The following is a 12,353-nucleotide window of genomic DNA, read 5'->3' on the forward strand; positions in this document are numbered from 1 at the left end:
AATAAGGAGTTCATGGTCTGAGCCACAGTCAGCTCCTGGTCTTGTTTATGCTGACTGTATAGAGCTTCTCCATCTTTGGCTGCAAAGAATATAATCAATCTGATTTCTGTGTTGACCATCTGGTGATGTCCCTGTATAGAGTCTTCTCTTGTGTTGTTGGAAGAGGGTGTTTGTTATGACCAGTGCATTTTCTTGGCAAAATTCTATTAGTCTTTGCCCTGCTTCATTCCGTATTCCAAGGCCAAATTTGCCTGTTACTCCAGATGTTTCTTGACTTCCTACTTTTGCATTCGAGTCCCCTATAATGAAAAGGACATCTTTTTTGGGTATTAGTTCTAAAAGGTCTTGTAGGTCTTCATAGAACCGTTCAACTTAAGCTTCTTCAGCATTACTGGTTGGGGCATAGACTTGGATTACTGTGATATTGAATGGTTTGCCTTGGAAACGAACAAAGATCATTCTGTCATTTTTGAGATTGCATCCAAGTACTGCATTTCAGACTCTTTTGTTGACCATGATGGCCACTCCATTTCTTCTGCGGGATTCCTGCCCGCAGTAGTAGATATAATGGTCATCTGAGTTAAATTCACCCATTCCAGTCCATTTCAGTTCACTGATTCCTAGAATGTCGACGTTCACTCGCCATCTCTTGTTTGACCACTTCCAATTTGCCTTGATTCATGGACCTGACATTCCAGGTTCCTATGCAATATTGCTCTTTCCAGCATCGGACCTTGCTTCTATCACCAGTCACATCCACAGCTGCGTATTCCTTTTGCTTTGGCTCCATCCCTTCATTCTTTCTGGAGTTATTTCTCCACTGATCTCCAGTAGCATATTGGGCACCTACTGACCTGGGGAGTTCCTCTTTCAGTGTCCTATCGTTTTACCTTTTCATACTGTTCATGGGATTCTCAAGGCAAGAATACTGAAGTGGTTTGCCATTCCATTCTCCAGTGGACCACATCCTGTCAAATCTCTCCACCATGACCCGCCCGTCTTGGGTTGCCCCACGGGCATGGCTTAGTTTCATTGAGTTAGACAAGGCTGTGGTCCTAGTGTGATTAGATTGACTAGTTTTCTGTGAGTATGGTTTCAGTGTGTTTGCCCTCTGATGCCCTCTTGCAACACCTACCATCTTACTTGGGTTTCTCTTACCTTGGGTGTGGGGTATCTCTCCACGGCTGCTCCAGCAAAGCGCAGCCATTGCTCCTTACCTTGGACGAGAGGTATCTCCTCACCGCCACCCTTTCTGACCTTCAATGTGGGATAGCTCCTTTAGGCCCTCCTGTGCCCACGCAGCCACGGCTCCTTGGTCATGGGGTTAGAATAAGAATATGTACACTTAAATAAATAACACTAGCTCAGTAAAGCATAAAGTAGTGCTTCTTCCCATTGGAGGGGTGTATAGTTTGTAGATGCCAACTTTCCTTCATCCTGTGATTTTGATTTTCTCTCCTGTGTGGACACGTGTACTTCTTTCCTATCAAATCATTAAACCAAACCTTGTTCCCTGTTCACCCCAAGGATTGATAAAAGTGAAAAAGTGTTAGTTGCTCAGTTGTGTCCACCTTTGCAAATCCATAGACTAGCCTGCCAGGCTGCTCTTTCCCTGGAGTTTTTATGCAAGAATAAATACTGGAGTGGGTTGTCATTCCCTTCTCCAGGGAATCTTCCTGACCCAGGGATCAAACCAAGTCTCCTGATTCTGTACTGCCTGAACCACCAGGAGGCCCATGCCCTTCCAAGGATGATGGCCTACAGCCTATTCTGAGACTTAATTTTTTTAATACTGTAGAGCTCTACTACCAGGGCTTAGAATGGCACTTTAAAACAGCATATTAGATCTCTATTATATTAAATCCTCATTACACTTCGGCTTTCCATCTTAGTAGTTCAGCTACAACAGTCCAGTGATAGATATATACATGTTTTAGATGACAACAAATACCATTTTTCCAGGAGAGCAGTGTAATGGCAAAGGATAGTGATGGATCTTACAATCGTCTAGTGAATCATAACACAATAATAATAATTAATAATATTTGTTTAGTGCTTGATAATTTACAAGATATTCATTTCCAGTATTTCATTAGATTCTTACAATAGTCTGGTGAAATTGTTATTATTCACTCTGGTTTCTAATGATTGAACTGATGCTCAAAATGGTTTATAACTGCTTGGATTCTTGCTTTCTGTTATGCCGTACTGAGAAACAAGAAATGATAACACTAAGAAAATGTCTTGTTTGGACTGTTTTTTTTCTGGTGAAGCTCTTGTCTGAATTTTTGCTTTCTTTCTGACATATTCATGGTGAGGGAGGGTATTGTTTTGTTGCTCCTCTTGGAAACCTGTAGCATAGTCAATTTTTATTGAACCATTCCGTTTTACTCTCTTCCACAGCTGACAAAGTTAAAGGGTAGTTTATGATGTGAATTAAGTGTTCATTATGTAAAACTATACCAAACTGAGTAAATAGTTATTGATTGGAATAGTTATTGATGATACTTTAATTTTTTTAGTGCATTTATTGTTTCAGGAAGTTGATAGTTTTTCATGGATTACCATTGTTATTATTAGATTTAGAGCATTCAGTGACCTTTTTAAAGGAAATATTTTAAGTCTTTATTTTACAATTCTAGAAGATTTCACAACATTTCAATCATCTGATGATCCGTTAACACTCAGGGTGTCTTGGGTAGAAAAAAAACTTAAAAAATTGTTTTTCTTGTAATAGTGTATTTATTTTTCATTTTTATTGCAGCATTAAAGTTTTTCATCAGTGATTAAATGTTTAATGTCTACCCTATAGATATTTTAGTTGCCATATCTAATCTTAATTTGTAAAAAAAAGTAATAATTTAATTATAATTTTAAAATTTTCCAAATAAATTTTTACATTTTGATGAATTATTTGTGTTCTGTGTGTAGACTGTCACAGCATGAAATCAATTTTCTGCCTTGATTCATCCCAAATCTCAGATTTCGATGACATTAATATTATCATTAGAAACATTGGTGTAGACGGCAACTTAAAAAGCATACTTTGCTTCTTGGCAATTTAGCATATTTCTGAGAGTGCATAGGACTTCAAGAACCTTCAGTCCACTAATAAATTTATTAACTTAAAAGAAGCGAAAAGTCTCTCTTTCTTTCTCTCTCCCCATGGCCAGTCCGCTAAAATAGATTATTCATGCTTATTTGATTCAGGTGGGCTTTTGCAAGCTTCCCTACTAGGCCTGGGAATGTGGTACATTGAGGCCTTTTCAGAGGCTTCTGACATGGACCAGGCTTTTATTGCATGGTGTTTCATTATTACCAGATCCCAGTCTCCACCCAGTTTGTAGGCGCTCCGCTTATTCTTTTGAATCAGGAGAGGTTATCACCTACCTTAATCCATGCAGCACTGTGGATTAAGGACACCAGTGTGCCCCAGGATTCTCAAAGAGGATCCTGGAAACTTCTTGTTTCTTCTTTTTTGCTGTCTTTACTAAATTCTATTGGGCCTTAGGGGGATTTGCATCTGAAATGGGCAACCTGGTGTTTTTCTCAATGAAGACATCAGATCAAAGTTCAGTTAGTCAAGGCCTTTCTAAAACATTAAGGGGACTTGGACTTACACAATAAAAAGATGAGCTCTAGCAGAGATTGCAGTAAAAACATTTTGAACCATAATCCGGATAAAGAATAGATTATAGGCCAAAGAACAGACCTTGTTTAAATTGCTTTAGACTAATAACTTTACATTTAAAAACCTTATTCCCTCTTTTTAAGAAACAAATTTTAATGTGACATAATGTACGTGTTAGCAGTTTCGTGGCAAATGGATAAATCATGTTTTTGAAACCATACATCTGTATATATTGTATTGAAAAGATTAGATTAAGCCAATTGATAGGTCTTTTTTATTAATGAAAACAAATAGTACCTTATGGAGGAATGAAGAGCTATTCTGTATATCAAATGAATGACAAACCCCCAGACTCTGAATCTGAGAATAGTGTTTCTACTAGACTTTAATTTTTTTTAATTCGGTATTACTGTATAATTTGATGTTTGTGGGGGTTTAATTTAATATGAATTCATGAAGTCTTAAAATGCAGACACCTAGTGGCAAGCGAATGTCTCTTTCTTCTCTGGATTACAAAATTGCCACTTACTTAGTGACATAAGCTAAGAACCTACCCTGTGCAGTGCCTCGGTTTCTATAAATAGTACCTAATTTTGTTGAGTGTTCTAAAATTTTTGTGTTTTGTAGCATTCAAGACAGTGAAAATTAAGGAAATAAAGATCAGAGATATTATTAGAAACTGTTGCCATGCAGAGTCCGTTAGTAGTTCAACTTTGGATAAAGGTATATTTGGATAGAGATATATTTCAAATTTGTTATATATTTTTTTAATGTAGTAAGTCTATATATATCAGTTCTTCCATATTTGAATTAAAATGCATAAATATATCAGTATCTTGCTGAATGTAGGATAAGTAAATTACAGTTTGAAGAAAATAAATTTTTAACAACCAGTGTGGATTTTCTTATCAGGCTGGACCAGTATCATCTTCAAGATTTGGTCACTATTATGATATATCAAAAAGGATACCACAAGAACTCATTGAGACCTCAAAGTGGCATGGATTTTTTCTCCCAGAAAAAATATCATCAGCTTTTAATGTAGAATCCTGGTAAGTTAATGATTTCAATTCTGATTTCAAAGGTTAGTAAAATACATTTTTACCACAGTCTTTGAAAGAATGCCTATTTAAAGGAACAAATCCTAATAAATATTAGTTTTCTAAGTAATATGTAACCTTAATGTTTTATGTTATTTCATTATATGTGATTTTTCTAATCCTGTAACTGTTGGACCTATCATTACTCTTTAATTTGCAACTTGACAAATCTGGATACCAAATTTGTAATAACTACTGTTTATTTTCAATAAAATGTGAAATAATTCAGTAATAGGATCTTTCAGCCCCAAATGCACAAGATACATAAATATTGCTTATTGATAGTAATATAGCAGTGAAAATGGTATAAAATCATGCTATTGCTCCATGTTTTTGATACATAATAAACCAACACAACATATTCATACTGCTGCTGCTGCTACTAAGTCACTTCAGTCGTTTCCGACTCTGTGTGACCCCATAGACGGCAGCCCACCAGGCTCCCCCGTCCCTGGGATTCTCCAGGCAAGAATACTGGAATGGGTTGCCATTTCCTTCTCCAGTGCATGAAAGTGAAAGTGAAGTCGCTGAGTCGTGTCTGACTCTTAGCGACCCCATGGACTGCAGCCTCCAGGTTCCTCCGTCCATGGGATTTTTTCCAGGCAAGAGTACTGGAGTGGGGTGCCATTGCCTTCTCCAATTCATACTGCTACTAACTTTATTAAGACAAAACTCTGAAAATTAAAGACTTGACATTGAATAATTTCTAAAGTATTAGGACTTTAAGAAGAGCAAACCAGTCAGTCCTAAAGGAAATTAATCCTGAATATTAATTGGAGGGACTGATGCTGAAGCTGAAGCTCCAATACTTTGGCCACCTGATGCGAAGAGTTGACTCATTAGAAAAGACCCTGATGCTGGGAAAGACTGAAGGCAAGAGGAGAAGGGAGAGGATGAGATGGTTGGATGGCATTACCAGTTCAATGGACATGAATTTGAGCAAGCTCCAGGAGATGGTGAAGGACAGGGAAGCCTGTGTGCTGCAGTCCATGGGGTTGCAGAGAGTCAGACATGACTGAGCGACAGAACAATAAAGAAATACTTAATTTTAATTCATACTGTTTGCAGTTGAATCAGGGGAAGGTTTTCACAGAATAGGTTGTTGCTTCACAGAATAGGTTGTTCTCTTTTACACTGTAAAACCATTATTTTCAAAATGAAATGAGTTATTAAATGTTGATGTATGATTTAAAAATCTAGAGTCTCTTTCCCAGAAATATTGCCTGAGAGTTTAGTGAAGACTATTCCATTTATTTGATTTTATTGATTATACTAGTTTCTAATTTTTGTCATTCACTGAACCAGACATACATATACACATACTTGGGAAATAGAGTAAAATAGTGTCTCCATGATTTCTCAAAAAGTAAATCATAAAACCCAGATTCAAAGTCGGTTCTTTCTGATTTAAAAACCTCTGTTAGCAGTAATGCTATTCTGTCTCCATTCATGGAGTGCTTAGGGAATTGAAAAATATACATTAATTATGATGTAAATACATGAAAAAAGATATAGTGTTACTTTTGTAATTAAAAAAAATTAAAGATGAAACCTTTTAAGCCAGAAAATACAAAGTGGTTTTTATTCACTTAGCAACTAAAGTGGTGGGAAATTAACATTTGTCAATTAACCTGATCAATATCAGGTAATATTCCAGGCATTAGACCATGGGCTATCTCATTTATCCTCCAAACAACCCTACAAGAGAAGCAGTATTATCTGCACTTTGTAGGAAACTTGAGGTCAAAGACACTGAACAGCTTTACCACTGTTTAAGTCTGTGAGTGAGTAAAGCTGACACCAAACCCAAGTATCCAAAACCCCCTGCTCTCTTTTCTTTACCAGGCTGTCTCCATTTACTGCTGCAGTAAATGTATAACCCAACAAGAAGCTGGGCACCAGAAAAATTATACCTTGATTAGATATGGGGATGTAGTTTTTTAAATATATTTTAAGAATATTTTTGAGAACTAACAGTTTTACACGGAACAGGAAAATTTATAGATTTTAATTATCAAGGCAGTATTTCATTTCATAGTAGTTAACTGATAATTCATTTATTTCATATTAAACTTAAATGCTTAATTAAATGTAATTAAACTTTAAACATGTAATTAAATTAATTTTGAAAATGGGTACTTTACCATGTGAGATTTATTTTATGAAAAGCATGTGCTCATTTCACTAAAATGAACTTTACTGGTTCATTTATAAAACAATAAAGCTAAGCCTTACACTTGTCCATACTTTTCCTATAATTAAGACTAGAGGATATGGCTGTGTCTATCATGTATGAGGACATAATGTATAATTTTATAATTTCTAAAGGCGCTGTTGAAACCTATAAAGTTTTTTCTTTACAGTAAGAAGAACTGAAGGCCATTTGAAATCTATAATAACTAAAATTACTGGTATATTTGCCAATGGAAAATGTTCGTACCTACAGTTTAAACTTTCAAAATAAAGCCTGGTTGTAGAATCTTGAAATGTATTACAATAATATTGCCTAGATAATTTTGTTTTGGTATTTTACTGTTATAAATCTGGTCACCTCAAACATAAAACAATAGAAAAACTGATTTTGAGAATAATTCTAAAACAGTTTACAATTTGTTTTTTTTAATTTGATGTTGTTTTGAGGTAAACTTTGCTAATAGGTATGTCCAAGCACAGTTCTTTTTCCCTACTAGAAAGATATTGTAATTCTTTATTATTTATTCATGAATCTACTAACATACTGCTTAACCTACTATTATAGACTGAATGTTAGTATTCATCCCATCCACCTCCCCTGCCAAATGCATATGTTGAAACCCTAATCCCCAAAATTTGGAGATAGGGCATTTGGGAGTTAGTTAGATGAGACCTAGGTTTGATCCCTGGGTTGGCAAGATCCCCTGGAGAAGGGAAAGGCGACCCATTCCAGTATTCTGGCCTGGAGAATTTCATGGACTGTATAGTCCATGAGGTCGCAAAGAATCAGACATAACTGAGCGACTTTCACTCACTTAGATGATGTCTTGAGGGTGGGGCCCTGGTGTGATAGGATGGTGACCTTAAAAAAGAAAGAGAGACACTGAGTTCTCCACTCTCTCCTTGAGTAAACACCCAGGAAAAGCCATGTGAGCTCACAGCGAGAAGGTGACCATCTGCAACCCAACACTAACCCTGACTCTCACCAGACACCAACCCTGCTGGCACCATGATCTTGGACTTCTAGTCTCCAGAACAGCAATAAAATTAATTCCTGTTGTTTAAGCCACCCAATATTTTGTTCTAGTACCCCAAGCCAACTAATTTACCCACTATATTGTAAAGTGGTACTTTTTAAATTATAAATATATTGGGTCTTTAATACTGAGTTTACATACAGTTGGTAGTAAATAATTGATTTTGTTTTCATGTGTTTTTTTTTTTTGAAATTCAAGATTTTACTTTTACATATCTATGCTAACAGTAGCTGCTGCTGCTGCTGCTGCTGCTAAGTCGCTTCAGTTGTGTCTGACTCTGTGTGACCCCATAGATGGCAGCCCACCAGGCTCTGCCATCCCTGGGATTCTCCAGGCAAGAACACTGGAGTGGGTCGCCATTTCCTTCTCCAATGCATGAAAGTGAAAAGGGAAAGTGAAGTCGCTCAGTCGAGTGTGACTCTTCATGACCTTATGGACTTCAGCCTACCAGGCTCTTCCATCCATGGGATTTTCCAGTCAAGAGTACTGGAGTGGGGTGCCATTGCCTTCTCCAACAATAGCTAGTAGTAGCTAAAAGTTTTGTATTAACTAGAATGAACTAAATTCTAAGAGAACTAGTTATCTTTCTGGGAGAATTTCTAGGAGAAAAACAGTGGAAAGTGGATAGGAATACTATTTACAATTTTAGCAGTCATTTCATTTTTCTTATCCTGCAAAGTCTCTTTACCATAGTAAGTGAAACTTCTAGATAAACCTCTGTAGTATTTTCATAGACAAATCATAGCTGTGTGTTCCCCATATGTTCCTGCTGCTGCTGCTGCTGCTAAGTCGCTTCAGTCATGTCCGACTCTGTGCGACCCCATAGACAGCAACCCACCAGGCTCCACTGTCCCTGGGATTCTCCAGGCAGGAACACTGGAGTGGGTTGCCATTTCCTTCTCCAATGCAGGAAAGTGAAAACTGAAAGGGAAGTCTCTCAGTCGTGTCCGACTCTTTGCGACCCCATGGGCTGCAGCCCACCACACTCCTCCATCCATGGAATTTTCCAGGCAAGAGTGCTGGAGTGGGGTGCCATTGCCTTCTCTGCCATATGTTCCTACTAATATTCCTTTGTTTGCACTTCTGTCAAAACACTAATTTCATTACACTTAATTATTTGTTTTGTCTACATTCTTATGTTCCCACCAAGCTTTGGAAATCCTTGAGGAAAAGTTATAATTTTTTTTCATCTATTTATTGTCTGAATCTAGGACACAAGTATTAAGTTGATAGTCAATGAATTAGTGAATCAAAGCATAAAATATAGTTATAACTCAGATTAACTGTAGTCCTGTTCTTAGCACAGAGATTTAGTGGGATGAAACCAATAACTGAAACATAGCCATGTAAGAGTATATTTTATTTCAAAAATACAGATTTTTTTCTTAGATTGAGAAGCAGAGAACCATAGTATATTTAGAAGTTATAAGTAGAAAATTTACTCACGAAAAAGGAATTTTGGAAGAGAGCTTCTAGGTAAGATTAAAGGTGCATAACAGAATCATAAAGTTATAGAATTAGACTATAAACTACTCTATTTGAAGGATATATAATAAATGATATAATGATATAAATCTCAGAGCTAAAGAAAATCAAAGATATAAGTGTGAGGAGGAATTTTATCTACCTGTTTATCTGCTGGTGATATAATTAAAGTAAAAAGATGCTATCTGAAACTGTAGAGAGAGAACTATTATCCTGAACCTCATTTTGACCAATGAAGAGAAATGACTTGCTTATATGTTTACCTTTCTTTCTTCTTTCTGTTCTTCAAGGGGGCCTTTGGATACATGGAATTTAATTGATCATTCTAGCATTCTAGCATGCTATTTTCATTGGTTGTTTTGGTATCTTCCACCTTATTCCCACATTCCTAATCCCAGTCATCTTGCCCATAGATGTACTCTCTCTTAGTTATGTATTTTATGTATATTCTTTCATATTTCTAGTCTTCCTTCAATAAAGCAGTTGTTGACCCTTGTCTCGCTTGTCTCTTTCCAACAATTGTCTCTCTCCACTTGTTGACCCTTTCTCTGTCCCACTCCCTATATTCAATCTATCGGTAAATCCTGTCAACTATATCGTCAGTATATCCAGATCCTGATCACTTCTTGCATCCCTTACCTCCACCATGCTAAACCTAAGTCACCCATATTTCTTGCCAGGACTCTTGGCATAGCCTCCTAATTAATCTTTCTCCCTGCTTTTTGGTGGCTCCTATTTTTGTGTCCAAAGCAGCCCTCATGAACTTTTTTACATAGTACTGTCCAATAGCACTTTCTTCAAGGATGGAAATTTTCTATGCCTGTACTGTCCAAAATAGCAGCCACAAGCCACATGCAACTAATAATGAGTATTTTCAATATGACATTGAAATTTTTGTTTTATTAGTTCAAGTGTAAGTAGCTATGTGTGACTTCAGTTCAGTTGCTCAGTTATCTCCAACTCTTTGTAACCTCATGGACTACAGCATGACAGCCTTCCCTGTCCATCACCAACTCCTGGAGTTTACTCAAACTCATGTCCAATGAGTCGGTGATGCCATCCAGCCATCTCATCCTCTGTCATCCCCTTCTCCTCCCACCTTCAATCTTTCCCAGCATCAGGGTCTTTTCAAATGAGTCAGTTTGTCCCATTAGGTGGCCAAAGTATTGGAGTTTCATCTTCAGCATCAGTCCTTCCAATGAATATTCAGGACTGATTTCCTTTAGGATGGACTGGCTGGATCTCCTTGCTGTCCAAGAAACTCTCAAGAGTCTTCTCCAACACCACAGTTCAAAAGCATCAATTCTTAGGCACTCAGTTTTCTTTATAGTCCAACTCTCACATCCATACATGACTATTGGAAGAAACACAGCTTTGACTAGATGGACCTTTGTTGGCAAAATAATGTCTCTGCTTTTTAATATGCTGTCTAGATTGGTTATAACTTTCCTTCCAAGGAGCAGTTGCCTTTTAATTTCATGGCTGCAGTCACCATCTGCAGTGATTTTGGAGCTCAGGAAAATAAAGTCTGACACTGTTTCCACTGTTTCCCCATCTATTTGCCATGAAGTGATGGGACCAGATGCCATGATCTTAGTTTTCTGAATGCTGAGTTTTAAGCCAACTTTTTCACTCTCCTCTTTCACTTTCATCAAGAGGCTCTTTAGTTCTTCTCTTTCTGCCATAAGTGTGGTGTCATCTGCATATCTGAGGTTATTGATATTTCTTTTGGCAATCTTGATTCTAGCTATGTTTCATACAGTCCAGCATTTCTCATGATGTATTTTGCATATAAGTTAAATAAGCAGGATGACAGTACACCTTGACGTACACCTTTCCCAATTTGGAACCAGTCTGTTGTTCCATGTCCAGTTCTAACTGTTGCTTCTTGACTTGCATACAGATTTCTGAGGAGGCAGGTCAGTTGGCCTGGTATCCCCATCTCTTGAAGAATTTTCCACAGTTTGTTGTGATCCACACAGTCAAAGGCTTTGGCATAGTCAATAAAGCAAAAGTAGATGTCTTTCTGGAACTCTCTTGCTTTTTCAATGATCCAACAGATGTTAGCAATTTGTTTTCTGATTCCTCTGCCTTTTCCAAATCCAGCTTGAACATCTGGAAGTTCACAGTTCACATACTGTTGAAGCCTGGCTTGAAGAATTTTGAGCATTACGTTGCTAGCATGTGAGATGAGTGCAATTGTGCTATAGTTTGAACATTCTTTGGCTTTGCCTTTCTTTGGGATTGGAATGAAAACTGACCTTTTGCAGTCCTGTGGCGACTGCTGAGTTTTCCAAATTTGCTGGCATGTTGAGTGCAGCACTTTCACAGCATCATCTTTTAGGATTTGAAATTGCTCAACAAATTCCATCACCTCCACTAGGTTTGTTCATAATGATGCTTCCCAAGGCCAACTTGATTTCTCATTCCATGTGTGACAAGTACTGTCTTATTAGACAGTACAGTTTCACAGCATTCAGATCAGATCAGATCAGTCGCTCAGTCGTGTCCGACTCTCTGCGACCCCATGAATTGCAGCACGCCAGGCCTCCCTGTCCATCACCAACTCCCGGAGTTCACTGAGACTCACATCCATCGAGTCAGTAATGCCATCCAGCCATGTCATCCTCTGTCGTCTCCTTCTCCTCCTGCCCCCAATCCCTCCCAGCATCAGGGTCTTTTCCAAAGAATCAACTCTTCGCATGAGGTGGCCAAAGTACTGGAGTTTCAGCTTTAGCGTCATTCCTTCAAAGAATCCCAGGGCTGATCTCCTTCAGAATGGACTGGTTGGATCTCCTTGCAGTCCAAGGGACTCTCAAGAGTCTTCTCCAACACCACAGTTCAAAAGCATCAATTCTTCAGCACTCAGCCTTCTTCACAGTCCAACTCTCACATCCATATATGACC

At 37.8% G+C, this 12,353-nt stretch overlaps 1 protein-coding gene across 1 annotated transcript in view; it reads left to right on the forward strand.

Moving 5' to 3' along the window:
* ELP4 (elongator acetyltransferase complex subunit 4) overlaps nt 1–12,353 on the forward strand; it is a 258,523-nt gene that overhangs the window by 77,826 nt on the left and 168,344 nt on the right. Inside the window, exon 5 of the mRNA XM_010831809.1 lies at nt 4,544–4,683. Coding sequence (XP_010830111.1) covers nt 4,544–4,683 — 140 coding nt within the window. The remainder of the gene's footprint in view (nt 1–4,543; nt 4,684–12,353) is intronic.

The sequence above is a fragment of the Bison bison genome, unplaced genomic scaffold (genome assembly GCF_000754665.1).
Source record: "Bison bison bison isolate TAMUID 2011002044 unplaced genomic scaffold, Bison_UMD1.0 scf7180017864531, whole genome shotgun sequence".
NCBI lineage: Eukaryota > Metazoa > Chordata > Mammalia > Artiodactyla > Bovidae > Bison > Bison bison.